Source organism: Kogia breviceps, chromosome 7, assembly GCF_026419965.1.
Source record: "Kogia breviceps isolate mKogBre1 chromosome 7, mKogBre1 haplotype 1, whole genome shotgun sequence".
NCBI lineage: Eukaryota > Metazoa > Chordata > Mammalia > Artiodactyla > Physeteridae > Kogia > Kogia breviceps.
The window spans coordinates 70,268,787-70,287,199 of NC_081316.1; the positions used below are offsets into that span (position 1 = coordinate 70,268,787).

General features: G+C 36.8%; 1 protein-coding gene across 2 annotated transcripts in view; it reads right to left on the reverse strand.

Annotated features, from left to right (window-relative positions):
- Positions 1 to 18,413, reverse strand: part of DYNC2H1 (dynein cytoplasmic 2 heavy chain 1) — a 380,690-nt gene that overhangs the window by 177,077 nt on the left and 185,200 nt on the right. For both annotated transcript variants that reach the window (XM_059068297.2, XM_067038564.1), the window contains 2 exons: positions 2,550 to 2,615; positions 707 to 757 (listed from right to left, as the gene is read on the reverse strand). In XM_059068297.2, the coding sequence (XP_058924280.1) occupies positions 707 to 757; positions 2,550 to 2,615 (117 nt within the window). The remainder of the gene's footprint in view (positions 1 to 706; positions 758 to 2,549; positions 2,616 to 18,413) is intronic.

Here is an 18,413-nt window from a genome sequence, read left to right on the forward strand (position 1 = left end):
TAATTTTATGAACACTATTTTGAAAAAAACTCATTCTATGTATTTTTAAATTTTTATCTATTTTACAAGTCAATATGGTAAAATTCTACAACTGGTAAACATTTAGACAAAAGTTACATTCATTTTCATGGGGCTTAATCTTTTGTGAAACTTCAGTAAAACTCAAAAGTAATAAGAAACTTCCATAGAATTATATTATTTTTAATTATATTTTGCATTTCAGACATAATCTAGGTTTCACATTACAGTTTGGATAGGTCGCTTTGAAGAATAATATTATCCATTACATGTTTAAATAGAAAATTACTAGAGAAAAAGCTAAATTTGAATAGAGTTGTCAAAAGTTAAATGAAGTAATTTTTAACTTTACTTATATAAGAAAATTTTCCTAGTTATGTTACGAGGTTTGGTCTTCGAATTACAAAAGTTTTCTTGGAACCAAATATATATACACTGAAAAAAAGAAGCCATATTAATTTCTTATATTTAATTAATATTCTCAAAAGAATACAAGTCTCAAGGACAAAAAAACACACATATAGGTCCATTTTCTATTAGGGCAATAGAGGCAAGGATATAGTCCTCTAATTAAAATATAATTTCAACAGTAATTTAAAACTTCTCTCAAGCAAATTATATTTCATGAAATCAAAGCCAGAATTATTTTCGCTAAGAGTGAAATAATAATTTTGTTATTCTAACTTACAGTTTTCCGCAACATGTCTCCAACAACCACACCTGTAAATGTATCCCATTCCTATTAAATAAAAATATGAGAAACACACAAAAAATATTCTAATCATTTAACAAATCTTCTTAAATTTCCCCATAAGACAGCTTACAATTTAGCTTTCTAAAAACACGAAAAAAAATAAAACTCCTTTCATACCTTCCCACTTCTATTACATTAACATTATAAGAATGAGTTCATGTACCATACCAACATAAAACATCAAAATGAAATCTATTAGAATAATTTTAAGACAAAAATAGAACTACATTATACATGTGAGTCTCAACATCTAAAAATTTAAATGTCTTATTCAATTAACATTTGTCACTACCTTTAATTTTTCCTATTATATACTACTCCTCACTAATAGATAAGTAGTAAGGTGCACCAAAAGTTTAAAAATTGTGTATTTTAGGAAAAATAAAGAAAAGTACTACCATTAACTTATCTTTTCCAACATATTGGGAGAAGACTGCCGTTACTCCCTTTTTAAAAAAAAATTAACTCATGTAATCAAAATTGACCAAGTGTTACACAATCTACAGCTCTTAGAAAATCTATGTCTTCACTCTGAGTTACCCATTCAGATAATTATGGGCACTACCATATTATTTGTTATACATTGGCCAGCAAATAAAGCCAAGACATATTAAAATTTGAGAGCAATATGGAAAAATTACCAAAACAACATACTTCCTGCCTCAACCCACTCTGACCACTCATTCTCCCTACTGAAGTTATACAGTCACAAATAAATAAAATACAAATTATCACTACTACTTTATGCGAGTCAAAGAAAACTGTTCTCCTCTCCCAGTGATAATTTATTTATACTCCAGGAGGGAAAACTAGGGAAAATTAAGTCTTATACAGCAGAACATATTGAGCATGGTGAAAAACATTATACAGGAGGAGGGAAAGGCATCAAAGTAAATAGTGTAAATAAAAAGAGTCAAGTTAAATTTGGAAGAAACTATACAAGTTAGCCAGAGCATGTGGAGTTAGAGAAAAAGAGAGAACAGTCACATGGAATGGTATGCATTCTTTTAACTATTCAAATGAGGGGAACCCAGAGCATAGTTAAAATCTGACCATAGAGAGTTAAAGGTTACTAGGTCAAAGTGCACTGTCCATATATACTATTCGTTGCCACCCTGGCTACTGAATGCTCACATTAATGATAATGGCATATGAATGAGAAAAATCACTTACAAATAATTTTTTTTAATATTAGAAGCAGGTTAGAGATGGATTACTTAGCTCTATCTTGAAGGAAATTCTTTTCAAGTTTGAGAGGGGGTTATATGGTAGACCAGAAATGAAGTCACAGACAAAAAAAGATAAATTATACATTAAAAGATTAACATAAACCTGCAGGCTCAAAGAAGGCTTCTGAGAACTGCCCACCCACTTGCTTCGTCTGCTGACTCTGAGCAAGTCAGTGGAGGTAATAAATAATGTAGTGGCATACCCATATTGTTTAACTTTTTTATATTTATCAGTTCCACTGCTTAGACGAGGAAAATAAGAAGGCTGACTCTTCTGGTGCCCTGGAAAAGTGGACTTGTGTTCAGAAAAATCTAGGTAGCATGGTAAGTTAGAGTTCTTTCCCTGCCTTACCATTGCTTCAGAATACTGGGCTCACCCAAAGGAGAGTAGAACTATAAATCAGCATCTTACACTAAACTTCTAACTAAGTAAAAATTAGATTGACATGAGATTTCTAGCCTTAAGTAACTTCTAATCTAACTATAAGTCCACCCATTACCAGATTTCTATGCAACTCTTAATATTTTTCTCATTTCCTTCCACTTACATTTTCTTGAAAAAGTTCAGGATGCATGCCTCGAACAAAATGCAAAGCGAACATCAACTGATCAGCCTGAAAAGAGTAACAGATGTTATCTTGCTTTTTCTAAATTTGTGTTTTTCGAAAAGCATAGTCCTTAAATTTTGGTTCACAAAATCTGTATTCTGTCATCTAATAATTTACTTTTATCAATATAAGAAATGACTACTCAGGTGGCATCTACATATGACAACTCTTCTAAGTTGGAGATGAGAGTATAGAGAGAGTGCTAACACTTTTAGAGACAGTGCTAAGGATTAATCAGTGTGTACATCTCATTTTAAAAAAAACAGATTTAAGTAGCTGAAATATGATTGTGAGGTTTTAGATTAGTCATTACTAACCAGATCAACCTTTTGCATTAGTAATCTTCAATCTGTCATTGTGTATGTTATATTCTCCTGAATATCCTGTATGCCCCTAAATCAAGAAACTTCACTTCTAGAAATTTATGCAAGGGATCATAAATGTACTCCTAGAGAAAAAATAAGGATATTCATTGCAAGTTTTTAAAATATTTATTTATTTATTTGGCTGTGCCGGGTCTTAGTCATGGCACATGGGATCTTCACTGTGGCACATGGGATCTTCAGTGTAGCATGCGGGATCTTTGTTGCATCATGCGGGGTCTTTGGTTGTGGCATGTGGACTCTTAGTTGCAGCACGTGGACTCTTAGTGGCGGCACGTGAACTATTAGTTGTGGCATGCATGTGGGATCTAGTTCCCTGTACAGGGATCAAACCCAGGCCTCCTACATTGGGAGCATGGAATCTTAACCACTGGACCAGCAGAGAAGTCCCACAAGGTTTTTTATAATGGAGGGAAAACTGAAATAAACATTCAAAAGTCTATCATGAATAACAGTCAAATCGAAGTGTATAGCATAGCTCTTATTGTTTATTTAAACAAATATATTTATATAAACAGATATGGATATATATCTGCAAAAGAAATTAGAAATAGATATCAAAATTTTTATCAGTGATTTATTTTTGAGATTACAGGTTATTTTTATTTCCTTATTTTTTCTTAGGTGTATTTTGCAAACCTTCTAAAATAAGCTTACATCATTTCCGTAAAAAAACCCAGCAGCCAGTTTACTAACATAACAAAACCATCTGCTCAAGCATCATCTTTCCTACCAAGTTCTAATTTAAACTTTATTTAGCTTTTCCCATATTGTAAATAATACTTTATTCATATCTAATATTATATCTGTGCATGTTTATAAACCTACAGATAAATATAAGGATATTACAATACAATATATGTAAAAGATATACTCAACAAAAAAAGATCCTCCGGTAAATACTACCAGCAAGTGATCTCCTTGCCTGCAAGGAAACCACCCCCTCTGTTGGAAAAATCCAGTGTCTTGAATAATACAATACGAAAGAATAATTTATTTTATAAAAGTATATATAGGGTATGTTTGTGTGTGTATATATACATATATATATAGCAAGTACTCAATAAATATGTATTAAGTGAATAACTGAAACACAAACATCTGTTCACAACTACAACATAGTCAATGAATGAAAATAAAGCATAAAAAGTGGTAGCAGATGGCCATCACTCAGGTATGAGAAAAACAGTTACAACCAACTACAGTGTATAATAAAATAGCTACTATGTGACTTAAAATATATAAAAAGCAAGGCATATTATTGGGAGAGATGTGTAATGTTCTTAGGAATTAGAAGGTTAGAATTCAGGTTTGGCTGGGGACTTTGCTGGTGGTTCAATGGTTAAGAATCCGTCTTGCAAAGCACCGGACACCAGTTCAATCCCTGGTCAGGGAACTAAGATCCCACATGCCGCGAGGCAACTAAGCCCGCATGCCACAACTACTGAGCCCACATACTCTGGAGCCCATGCATTACAACTAGAGAGAAGCCCGCGCACTGCACTGAAGAGCCCACTCTCCGCAATGAAAGATCCCTCATGCCACAACTAAGACCCAACACATCCAAAAAATAAATAAGTAAATAAATAAATATTAAAAAAGAGAATATTTAAAAAAGGAATTCAGGTTTGGGATTGAACAGCAACTAGCTGTATAAGGTAGTAAGATGCTATTTTACACACTAATGAATATTGTAAATGATTATAATAGCATCCCTCATCTAAGGTAAAGAAATAATGATTAAGATAAACAGGACAATAAATGTATTACTTTGAAGGCTTTAGCACTTAATTAATACAGTTAATTCTTTTTTACACACATATAATGCACACACAATATTAATACATTTATTTAGCCATTTCTTTCTTTGAACTAAGGAACTAACTAATGTAGTCTCTAGTGTTAGTGGAGAGAAGAGAAGGCTCTACCACTCTCTGAGCCCCAGATTATCTACTGGAGTCAATGAACTACTTTACTGATTATTACTGAGCCCAAGCTCTAAAATGTTGGCAAAAAATAGGCACATATTATGTAGTCAATAAATAGGTAATGGTGGTCATCCTTTTCTTTGTTTTCTGGTCACAGAAGACATCCTGACCTTAGGGATAAGCCTATAATCAAATTGGCCCAATCACAATATATCACTCCACAGATAATGGTACAAGGGATGCCATATGACCTAAGCCAGGCCAACCAAGATCATCTTCTATGATTTTCCAACTGTGAGATGGCAGAAGAAAGCTGTTTATGGCAGCTGTCTAGTTGTCTAGCTGTACCAATGAATCCCTTTAGCCATAAGAATTTAACAATGATTTTATAATGAGGAACAATGATAATTCAAGAAAAAACATAAAAATATAGTTTACTGAGAAACAGAGGACACATTTCCAATTATACTGAGGTAAAATCAAGAATGAATTAATCAAGCTTAAGGATTTTCTGAATATTTGTTTCAAAAAAAATAACCTGTCAATAACCAGAGTTTAGAAAATATTTTAGACCTATGATGTCCTTCATCTTCCCAGTTTATGAGTCGGAAAACTTGGGTGTTTTAATTTAAGTTCAATTTATTTCAGTATGCTTGGGTTCTGTTATGAAATAATTTAATATCTAGAGGATACATAATAAACAAAATTTCAACTGATCATCTACATAATTAACTAGCTGAATGAAGAAAAACAGTAAGAGACAGTAGACCACTGGATGGTATACGTCAGCCACATATTCCATACCATGCCATCACACACACATCATACTCTAGTAAAAATTCAAAAAGAGTGAGACCATTAGAGCAGGATTAATACAATATGAGGGAATCTTAAAGTCAACTTTATAGCTGATAAGAAGTTCACATTTCCAAACGTAATGGTTTGTTTTAACCACATTCTATTACCAAGACTTCTTTGGCATCATGAAAAATGTGTTTGAATTCTAGTTCCAACACTCACTACATCTGAGTAACCTAGAGAAAGGTTAAAGCTCTAAATCTTGGCTTCTTCCTTTATATAACAGAATTGTTGTAGGAATTAATTAACAATGTGTTAAAGCACTTAGTGCCTAGAACACCGTAAGTCTTAAAAGGTGACAGATAGTAACTATCTGCTTTACAGTAAAAAGATATAGTATGTAATATTGGAAAGGAAATTTATTTCAAAAATATTCCATAAATTCCACAAATCTCACAGACTAAGAAGCAATAAAACTATAATTCATTCATTTTATTTCTACTCTATAATATTCATTGCTTTCAAATATGTTTAATGAAAAGTCTAAGTAGATGTTACCATATGAAGAAAAATCTTGTTTCAATCTCAAAGAAGTTGATATAGGATAGAACTTAGGCACTCACACTTGTGCTTGAAGCTAAATCATACATTTTAAAAAAGAATTCCATGCATATTTACCTATATTTCCAGAAACTCTAAAGGGTTAGATACAATACTAAAAGTTTCAAAGTTATCTAAGCAGAAGAAAATTATCTAAATTACCAAGATGCACTTTAATAACCACAGGTTATAAAATTTCTAAACACCCAACCAGAGAACTTCCACGTTTTTATTATAAGAAAACACATTTTGATAGGAAAAATACCATGATTCAAATTAAATGAGATGTAAGATAAATACAATCATGAGATGCTATAATTATTTTATTTGTAAAATATAATATTCATCTGAATTTTAATCAATCAACTAGCAACTTCATTTGAAGAAAGAGGCAAGGTGAGCTGCATAGGCATAAAGCTTAGAAGGACTTTGCATGAAAAAACTTCTATTTGTACATCACCAGACATTCTTCCTATACCATTTCAAATCTTTTAGACAATACTTCCATGAGGAAGGGGAAACAGTAGGAATCATATGGTCTTGCAACATTTTCTTCAACCTGTTTCTGTACTCTTGCCCAATATAGCTGGAAATTATTTAATACGCTAACAAATTCCATTATTTTGTATGTATTGAAAACAAACTGTGATGAAGAAATAATATGTAAAGATACTAACTTGTACATATTTTTACTATAATCATCATAAATTTGTGAAAGTCAAATGTGCTATTTATCTTATAATTGTCTAAGGTACTTAGGTTACTGAAATAAACACTTTTGAACTCATGAAAAAAAAGAATGATATAGCTAATAATCTAAACTGAAAGTACTAGACAATTCTCCCCATTTGGTTTAGTTCATTAAAAGTCTAAATTTTCTGCTATAAAACAAGTCAATCACTTTTCTGTTCCAGGTCAAGATGCTTTCAGTTCATTGTGATGTGAATACTAATAATTCTTTCTCTATTTCAAGAGTCTCTTGTTGTCATACTACTCTCACTAACACAACAGCAAAATCAGCATGAGAGAAGCTCTGGCAGTCAGTTTAACGTGATGCTGACTGCTAAAAACTGAAAACCTTTCACTAAAATATAAAATTGGTTCCATCCTATGTAAAGTTAGAGTGCTAAATCTTGAGAAGTGCACCTCAGTTTTACAATTAATGTGCTTTCTGAATTTTTATTCACCACTGAAACTCTATGGAATGCTGAATTCAAGATGAATAGATTTAATATTACTCCTATAGAAATATGAATTTTACAAAACAGATATTCCATTATCAACTAAAAACATGTTTTAAAGAGACCTTCAAGATGGCGGAGGAGTAAGATGTGGAGATCACCTTCCTCCACACAAATCCATCAGAAATACAACTACATATGGAACAACTCCTACAGAACACCTACTGAATGCTGGTAGCTACTGAATGCTGGCAGAAGACCTCGGACTTCCCAAAAGGCAAAAAACTCCCCATGTACCTGGGTAGGGCAAAAGAAAAAAAAAAAAAACCAGAGACCAAAAAAATAGGGACGGGACCTGCACCTCTGGGAGGGAGCTGTGAAGGAGGAAAAGTTTCCACACACTATGAAGCCCCTTCACTGGCAGAGATGGGGGGTGGTTGGGGGGAAGCTTTGGAGCCACACAGCAATAGGGGTGCAGAGGGCAAAGCAGAAAGACTCCCGCACAGGGGATCGGTGCTGACCAGTACTCACCAGCCTGAGAGGTTTCTCTGCTCACCCGCCGGGATGGGTGGGGGCTGGGAGCTGAGTCTCAGGCTTCGGAACTCAGATCCCAGGGAGAGGACAGGTTGGCTGCATGGACAAAACCTGAAGGGGGCTAGTGCACCACAGCTGGCCAGGAGGGAGTCCGAGAAAAAGTATGGACCTGCCTAAGAGGCAAGAGACCATTGTTTCAGGGTGCGCAAAGAGAAGGGATTCAGAGCATCACCTAAACAAGCTCCAGAGATGCGTGAAAGCCATGGCTATCAGCATGGACACCAGAGACGGGCATGAAATGCAAACGCTGCTGCTGCAGCCACCAATAAACCTGTGTGCAAACACCGGTCACTATCCACACCTCCCCTCCCGGAAGCCTGTGCAGCCCACCACTGCCAGGGTCACGTGATGCAGGGACAACATCCCCGGGAGAGCAAACGTCGGGCCTCAGGCTGTTACAACGTCACACCGGCCTCTGTCACCTCCGAAGCTAGACCCCACATTCCAAACCCCTCCCTCCCCCTGACCTGTGTGAGCCAGAGACCTCTAGTCAGCTGCTACTTTAACCCTGTCCTGTATGAGCCAAGAAGAGACACCCTCAGATGACCTATATGCAGAGGCAAGGCCAAATCCAAAGCTGAACCCCAGGAGCTGGGCAAACAGAGAAAGGGAAATTTCTCCCAACAGCCTAAGGAGCAGCAGATTAAATCTCCACAATCAACTTGATGTACCCTGAATCTTTGGAATACCTGAAGAGACAACAAATCATCACAAATTGAGGCAGTGGACTTTTGGAGCTACTGTAGGCTTGGGGTTTGCTTTCTGCATCTAATTTGTCCCTGGTTTTATGTTTATGTTTGTTTAGTATTTAGATTTTATTATCATTGGTAGATTTGTTTATTGATTTGGTTGCTCTCTTCCTCCTTTTTTTAAATATATAGATATATATATATTTTTCCATTTTCTCTTTTTGTGAGTATGTATGTATATGCTTCTTTGTGTGACTGTTGTCTGTATAGCTTTGCTTTTACTATTTGTCCTAGGGTTCTATCTGTCTGGCTTCTTTCTTTTTTTTTTTTAGCATAGCTTTTAGCACTTGTTCTGACTGACAGAATTGTTTTTTGGTTTGGTTGCTCTCTTCTTTCTTTCTTTTTTTCCTTTTTTCTCTCTCTCTCTTTTTTTTTTTTTTTTACTACTTTTAAACTCTTTTTTTAATAATTATTTTTTATTTTAATAGCTTTATGTTATTTTATTATTTTTTTCTTTCTTTCTTTTTTTTCTCCCTTTTCTTCTTACCCATGTGACTGACAGGGTCTTGGTGCTCCAGCCAGGTGTCAGGCCTGTGCCTCTGAGGTGGGAGAGCCGAGTTCAGGACACTGGTATACCAGAGACCTCCTGGCTCCATGTAATATCAAACAGCAAAAGCTCTCCCAGAGATCTCCATCTCAACGACCAGCAACCTACAGTGCACCCTATGCCAGACAACTAGCAATACAGGAACACAACCCCACCCATTAGCAGAAAGGCTGCCTAAAATCATCAAAACGTCACAGACATCCCAAACCACACCACCAGACGCAGTTTTGCCCACCAGAAAGACAAGATCCAGCCTCATCCACCAGAACACAGGCACTAGTCCACTCCACCAGGAAGCTTACACAACCCACTGAACCAACCTTAGCCAATGGAGGAAGACACCAAAAACAATGGGAACTACGAACCTGCAGTCTGCAAAAAGGAGACCCCAAACACAGTAAGTTAAGGAAAATGAGAAGACAGAGTAACACAAAGCAGGTGAAAGAGCAAAGTAAAAACCCACTAGACCAAACAAATGAAGAGGAAATAGGCAGTCTACCTGTAAAGGAATTCAGAGTAATGATGGTAAAGATGATTCAGAATCTTGGAAATAGAATGGAGAAAAAACAAGAAACGTTTAACATGGACTGAGAAAAACTAAAGAGAAAACAAACAATGATGAACAACACAATAAATGAAATTAAAAATTCCCTAGAATAGATCAATAGCAGAATAACTGAGGCAGAAGAACAGATAAGAGACCAGGAAGATAAATTAGTGGAAATAACTACCACAGAGCACAATAAAGAAAAAGGAATGAAAAGAATTGAGGACAGTCTTAGAGACCTCTGGGACAATATTAAGGGCACCAGCACTTGAATTATAGGGTTCCCAAAGAAGAAGAAGGTAAAAAGAAAGAGACTGAGAAAATATTTGAAGATTATAGTGGAAAATTTCTCTAAAATGGGATAGGAAAAGGTCAAGTTCAGGAAGCCCAGACAGTCCCATACAGGATAAATAAAAGGAGAAACATGCCAAGACACATATTAATCAAACTATCAAAAATTAAACACAAAGAAAAAATATTAAAAGCAGCAAGGGAAAAACAACTAATAACATACAAGGGAATCTCCATAAGGTTAACAGCTGAAGCTTCAGCAAAATCTCTGCAAGCCAAAAGGGAGTGGCAGGACATATTTAAAGTGATGAAAGGGAAGAACCTACAACCAAGATTACTCTACCCAGCATGGATCTCATTCAGATTCGATGGAGAAATTAAAACCTCTATAGCCAAGCAAAAGCTAAGAGAATTCAGCACCACCAAACCAGCTTTACAACAAATGCTAAAGGAACTTCTCAAGGATTACCGTAAATGTAAGTGCATTAAATGCTCCCACCAAAAGACACAGACTGGCTGAACAGATACAAAAACAAGACCCGTATATATGCTGTCTACAAGAGACCCACTTCAGACCTAGGGACACATACAGATTGAAAGTGAGGGGATGAAAAAAGATATTCCATGCAAATGGAAATCAAAAGAAAGATGGAGTAGCAATTCTCATATCACATAAAATAGACTTCAAAATAAACACTATTATAAGAGACAAAGAAGGACACTACATAATGATCAAGGGATCAATCCAAGAAAAATATATAACAATTGTAAATATTTATGCATCCAACATAGGAGCACCTCAATACATAAGGCAAATGGTAAAGCCATAAACAAGGAAATCTCCAGAGTAGGGAGCTTTAACACTCCACTAGCACCAATGGACAAATCATCCAAAATGAAATTAAATAAGGAAACAAAAGCTTTAAATGATACACTAAAACAAGATGGACTTAATTGATATTTATAGGACATTCCATCCAAAACAACAGAATACACCTTCTTCTCAAGTGCTCATGGAACATTCTCCAGCAGAGATCATATCTTGGGTCACGAATCACGCTTTGGTAAATTTAAGAAAATTGAAATAGTGTCAATTATCTTTTCTGACCACAACGATATGAGACTAGATATCAATTACAGAAAAAATCTGTAAAAAATACAAACACATGGAGGCTAAACAATACACTACTTAATAACGAAGTGATTACTGAAGAAATCAAAGAGGAAATAAAAAATACCTAGAAACACATGACAATGAAAACATGACCACCCAAATCCTATGGGATGCAGTAAAAGCAGTTCTAAGAGAGAAGATTATAGAAATATAATCCTACCTCAAAAAACAAGAAACACCTCAAATAAACAACAAAACCTTAAACCTAAAGCAATTAGAGAAAGAAGAACAACAACAAAAAAAACCCACAGAAGGAAAGAAATCATAAAGTTCAGATCAGAAATAAATGAAAAAGAAATGAAGGAAATGATAGCAAAGATCAATAAAACTAAAAGCTTGTTCTTTGAGAAGATAAACAAAATTGATAAACAATTAGACTCATCAAGAAAAAAAGGGGAGTAGACTCAAATCAAAAAAATTAGACATGAAAAAGAAGTAACAACTGACACGGCAGAAACACAGAGGATCATGAGAGATTACTACAAGCAACTATATGCCAATATAATGGACAACCTGGAAGAAATGGACAAATTCTTAGAAAAGCACAACATTCCAGGACTGAACCAGGAAGGAATAGAAAATATAAACAGACCATTCACAAGCACTGAAATTGAGAATGTGATAAAGAATCTTCCAGCAAACAAAAGCCCAGGACCAGATGGCTTCACAGGTGAATTCTATCAAACATTTAGAGAAAAGCTAACACCTATCCCTTTCAAACTCCTCCAAAATATAGCAGATGGAGGAACACTCCCAAGCTCATTCTATGAGGCCACCATCACCCTGATACCAAAACCAGACAAAGATGTCACAAAGAAAGAAAACTACAGGCCAAAATCACTAATGAACATAGATGAAAAAATCTTCAAAAAAATACTAGCAAACAGAACGCAACAGCACATTAAAAGGGTCATACACCTTGATCAAGTGGGGTTTATCCCACAAATGCAAGGAGTCTTCTATATACACAAATCAATGTGATAAACCATACTAACAAACTGAAGGAGAAAAACCATATGATCATCTCAATAGATGCAGAATAAGCTTTTGACAAAATTCAAAACCATTTATGACAAACTCTCCAGAAAGTAGACATAGAGGGAACTTATGTCAACATAATAAAGGCCATATATGACAAACCTACAGCCAGCATCATTCTCAATGGTGAAAAACTGAAACCATTTCTACTAAGATCAGGAACAAGACAAGGTTGTCGACTCTCAGCACTATTATTCAACATAGTTTTGGAAGTTTTAGCCACATCAATCAGAGAACAAAAAGAAATAAAACGAATCCAATTCGGAAAAGAAGAACTAAAACTGTAACTGTCTGCAGATGACATGATACTATATAGAGAATCCTAAAGATGCTATGAGAAAACTACTAGAGCTAATCAAAAAATTTGGTAAAGTAGCAGGATACAAATTTAATGCACAGATATCTCTTGTATTCCTATCCGCTAATGATGAAAAATCTGAAAGAGAAATTAAGGAAACAATCCCATTTAACCTGCAACAGAAAGAATAAAATACCTAAGACTAAACCTACCTAAGGAGACAAAAGACCTGTATGCAGAAAACTATAAGACACTGATGAAAGAAATTAAAGATGATACAAGCAGACAAAGAGATATGACATGTTCTTGGATTGGAAGAATCAATATTGTGAAAATGACTATACTACCCAAAGCAATCTACAGATTCAATGCAATCCCTATCAAACTACGAATGGCATTTTTGACAGAACTAGAACAAAAATTTTCACAGGGCTTCACTGGTGGCGCAGTGGTTGAGAGTCCACCTGCCGATGCAGGGGACATGAGTTCGTGCTCCAGTCTGGAAGGATCCCACATGCTGCGGAGCGGCTGGGCCCGTGGGCCATGGCCGCTGAGCCTGTGCGTCCGGAGCCTGTGCTCCACAAGGGGAGAGGCCACAATAGTGAGAGGCCCGCATATGCCAAAAAAAAAAAAAAAGAAAAGTTCACAATTTGTATGGAAACACAAAACACCCTGAATAGCTGAAGCAATCTTCAGAAAGAAAAACTGAGATGGAGGAATCAGGATCCATCTTCAGACTATACTACAGCCACAGTAATCAAGACAGTATGGTACTGGCACAAAAACATAAATATAGATCAATGGAACAGGCTAGAAAGCCCAGAGATAAAACCACGCACATATAGTCACCTTATCTTTGATAAAGGAGGCAAGTATATACAATGGAGAAAAGACAGCCTCTTCAATACATGGTTCTGGGAAAACTGGATAGCTACATGTAAAAGGATGAAATTAGAACACTCCCTAACACCATATACAAAAATAATCTCAAAATGGATTAGAGACCTAAATGTAATGCCAGACACTATAAAACTCTTAGAGGAAACCACAGGCAGAACACTCTATGACATAAACCACAGCAAGATCCTTTATGACCCACCTCCTAGAGAAATGGAAATAAAAACAAAAATAAACAAATGGGACCTAATGAACCTTAAAAGCTTTTGTACAGCAAAGGAAACCATAAACAAGATGAAAAGACAACCCTCAGAATGGGAGAAAATATTTGCAAATGAAGCAACTGACAAAGGATTAACCTCCAAAATTTATAAGCAGCTCATGCAGCTTAATATCAAAATAACAAACTAACAATCCAAAAATGGTCAGAAGGCCTAAACAGACATTTCTCCAGAGAAGATATAAAGATTTCCAACAAACTCATGAAAGAATGCTCACCATCACTAATTGTTAGAGAAATGCAAGTTTAAACGACAATGAGGTATCACCTCACACTGGTCAGAATGGCCATCATCCAAAAATCTACAAACAATAAGTGCTGGAGAGGATGTGGAGAAAAGGGAAGCTTCTTGCACTGTTAGTGGGAATGTAAATTGATAAAGCCACTATGGAGAAGAGTATGGAGGTTCCTTAAAATACGAAAAATTGAACTACCATACAAACCAGCAATCCCACTACTGGGCATATACCCGGAAAAAACCATAATTCAAAAAGAGTCATGTCTCGGGCTTCATTCGGATCCCAGGGAAAGGTCTGGAGTTGGCAGAGTGAAAACAGCCTGAAGGTGTAGTGCACCACGGCTGGCCAGGAGGGATTCCGGTTGAAGTCTGGAGCTGCCGAAGAGGCAAGAGACCTTTTCTTCCCTCTTTGCTTCCTGGGAACGAGGAGAGGGGATTAAGCGTGCCGCTTAAAGGAGCCCCAGAAACAGGCAAGGAGCAGCCGAAGAGACAAGAGACTTTTTCTTGCCTCTTTGCTTCCTCGGGTGAGAGGAGAGGGGATTAAGAGCACCGCATAAAGGAGCTCCAGAAACGGGCGCGAGCCGCAGCTATTGGCACGGACAGTAGAGATGGGTGTGGGACACTAAGGTTGCTGCTGCTGCCACCAAGAGGCCTGTGTGTGAACACAGATCACTCTCCACACTGGCCCTCCCGGAGCCCGTGCAGCCCGCCACTGCCAGGGTCCTGGGATTCAGGGACAGCTTCCCCAGGAGAACGCGCGGTGCGCCTTGGGCCTGTGCAGTGTCACGTCGGCCTCTGCCACCGCGGACTTGCCCTGCACCCGTGCCACTCCCTCCCCCCAGCCTGAGTGAGCCAGAGCTCCCAAATCAACTGCTCCTTTAACCCCGTAATGTCTGAATGAAGGGCAGACGCCCTCGGATGACCTACATGCAGAGGCGGGGCCAAGTCCAAACCAGGAGCTGTGTGAACAAAGAGGAGAGGGGGAGGTCTCTCCCAGCAGCCTCAGAAGCAGCGGATTAAAGCTCCACAATCAACTTGAAGTTCCCTGCATCTGTGGAAAACCTGAATAGACAACGAGTCATCCCAAGTTGAGGAGGTGGACTTTGGGAGCAAGATATAATATTATTTTCCCCTTTTTTTCTTTTTGTGAGTGTGTATGTGTGTGCTGCTGTGGGAGATTTTGTCTGTATAGCTTTGCTTTCACCATTTGTCCTAGGGTTAGACCTGCCCGTTTTTCTGTTTTTCTTTAATAGAAATTTTTCTTCTTAATAATTATTTTTTATTTTAATAACTATACTTTATCCTACTTTATTTTGTCTTCTCCCTTTCTTTCTTCCTTCCTTTCTTCCCTCCTTCCCTCCTTTCTTCCTTCCTTCCCTCCCTCCCTCCCTCCTTCCTTCCTTCTTTTTCCTTCCTTTCTATTTTTTCTCACTTTTATTTTGAGCCGTGTGGATTAAAGGCTCTTGGCGCCTCAGCCAGGCACCAGGGCTGTGTCTCTGAGGTGGGAGAACCAACCTCAAGACACTAGTCCACAAGAGGCCTCCCAGCTCCACGCAATATCAAACAGCGAAAATCTCCCAGAGATCTCCATCTCAACACCAAGACCCTGCTTCACTCAAGGACCAGCAAGGAACAGTGCTGGACACCCTATCCCCAACAAAGAGCAAGACAGGTCTACAACCCCATCCATTAGCAGAGAGGCTGCCTAAAATCATAATAAGGCTACCAACATCCCCAAACACACCACCAGACGTGGAGCTGCCCACCAGAAACACAAGATCCAGCCTCATCCACCAGCACAGAGGCACAAGTACCCCCAAGCAGGGAACCTACTCAACCCACTGAACCAACCTTAGCCACTGGGGAAAGCCACCAAAAACAACGGGAACTACGAACCTGCAGTCTGCAAAAAGGAGACCCCAAACACAGTAAGATAAGCAAAATGAGAAGATAGAAAAACACACAGCAGATGAAGGAGTAAGATAAAAACACACCAGACCTAACAAATGAAGAGCAAATAGGCAGTCTACCTGAAAAAGAATTCAGAATAATGATAGTAAAGATGATTCAAAACCTTGGAAATAGAATAGACAAATTGCAAGAAACAGTTAACAAGGAAATGAAGAAATAAAGAAGAAGAAAGCAATGATGAGCAACACAATAAATGAAATGAAAACTACTCTAGATGGGATCAATAGCAGAATAACTGAGGCAGAAGGACGGATAAGTGACCTGGAAGATAAAATAGTGGAAATAACTACTGCAGAGCATAAGAAAGAAAAAAGAAAGAAAAGAACTGAGAACAGTCTCAGAGACCTCTGGGACAACATTAAAGGCACCAACATTCGAATTATAGGGGTCCCAGAAGAAGAGAAAAAGAAAGGGACTGAGAAAATATTTGAAGAGATTATAGTTGAAAACTTCCCTAATATAGGAAAGGAAATAGTCAACCAAGTCCAGAAGCACAGAGAGTCCCATACAGGATAAACCCAAAGAGAAACACTCCAAGACACATAATAATCAAACTGTCAAAAATTAAATACAAAGAAAACATATTAAAAGTAGCAAGGGAAAAACAACAAATAACACACGAGGGAATCCCCATAAGGTTAAGATCTGATCTTTCAGCAGAAACTCTACAAGCCAGAAGGGAGTGGCAGGACATATTTAAAGTGATGAAGGAAAAAAACCTACAACCAAGATTACTCTACTCAGCAAGGATCTCATTCAGATTTGATGGAGAAATTAAAACCTTTACAGACAAGCAAAAGCTGAGAGAGTTCAGCACCACCAAACCAGCTCACAACAAATGCTAAAGGAACTTCTCTAGGCAAGAAACACAAGAGAAGGAAAAGACCTACAAGAACAACTGGAAACAATTAAGTAAATGGTAATAGGAACATACATATTGATAATTACCTTAAATGTAAATGGATTAAATGCTCCCACCAAAAGACACAGACTGGCTGAATGGATACAAAAACAAGAGCCATACATATGCTGTCTACAAGAGACCCACTTCACACCTAGGGATACATACAGACTGAAAGTGAGGGGATGGAAAAAGATATTCCATGCAAATGAAAATCAGAAGAAAGCTGGGGTAGCAATTCTCATATCAGACAAAATAGACTTTAAAATAAAAACTATTAAAGGAGACAAAGAAGGACACTACATAATTATGAAGGGTTCGATCCATGAAGAAGATTTAACAATTGTAAATATTTATGCACCCAACATAGGAGCTCCTCAATACATAAGGCAAATACTAACAGCCTTAAAAGGGGAAATCGACAGTAACACAATCATAGTAGGGGACTTTAACACCCCACTTTCACCAATGGACAGATCATCCAAAATGAAAATAAATAAGGAAACACAAGCTTTAAATGATACATTACACAAGATGGACTTAATTGATATTTATAGGACATTCCATCCAAAAACAACAGAATACACATTTTTCTCAAGTGCTCATGGAACATTCTCCAGGATCGATCATATATTGGGTCAAAAATCTAGCCTTGGCAAATTTAAGAAAATTGAAATCGTATCAAGTATCTTTTCCGACCACAACGCTATGAGACTAGATATCAATTACAGGAAAAGATCTGTAAAAAATACAAACACATGGAGGCTAAACAATACACTACTTAATAACGAAGTGATCACTGAAGAAATCAAAGAGGAAATCAAAAAATACTTAGAAACAAATGACAATGGAGACACAACGACCTAAAACCTATGAGATACAGCAAAAGCAGTTCTAAGAGGCAAGTTTATAGCAATACAATCATACCTTAAGAAACAGGAAACATCTCGAATAAACAACCTAACTTTGCACTTAAAGCAACTAGAGAAAGAACAAAAAAAAACCCAAATTTAGCAGAAGGAAAGAAATCATAAAGATCAGATCAGAAATAAATGAAAAAGAAATGAAGGAAACAATAGCAAAGATCAATAAAAGTAAAAGCTGGTTCTTTGAGAAGATAAATAAAATTGATAAACCATTAGCCAGACTCATCAAGAATAAAAGGGAGAAGACTCAAATCAATAGAATTAGAAATGAAAAAGGAGATGTAACAACTGACACTGCAGAAATACAAAAGATTATTAGAGATTACTACAAGCAACTCTATGCCAATAAAATGGACAACTTTGAAAAAATGGACAAATTCTTAGAAATGCACAAACCTGCCGAGACTGAACCAGGAAGAAATAGAAAATATGAACAGACCAATCACAAGCACTGAAATTGAAA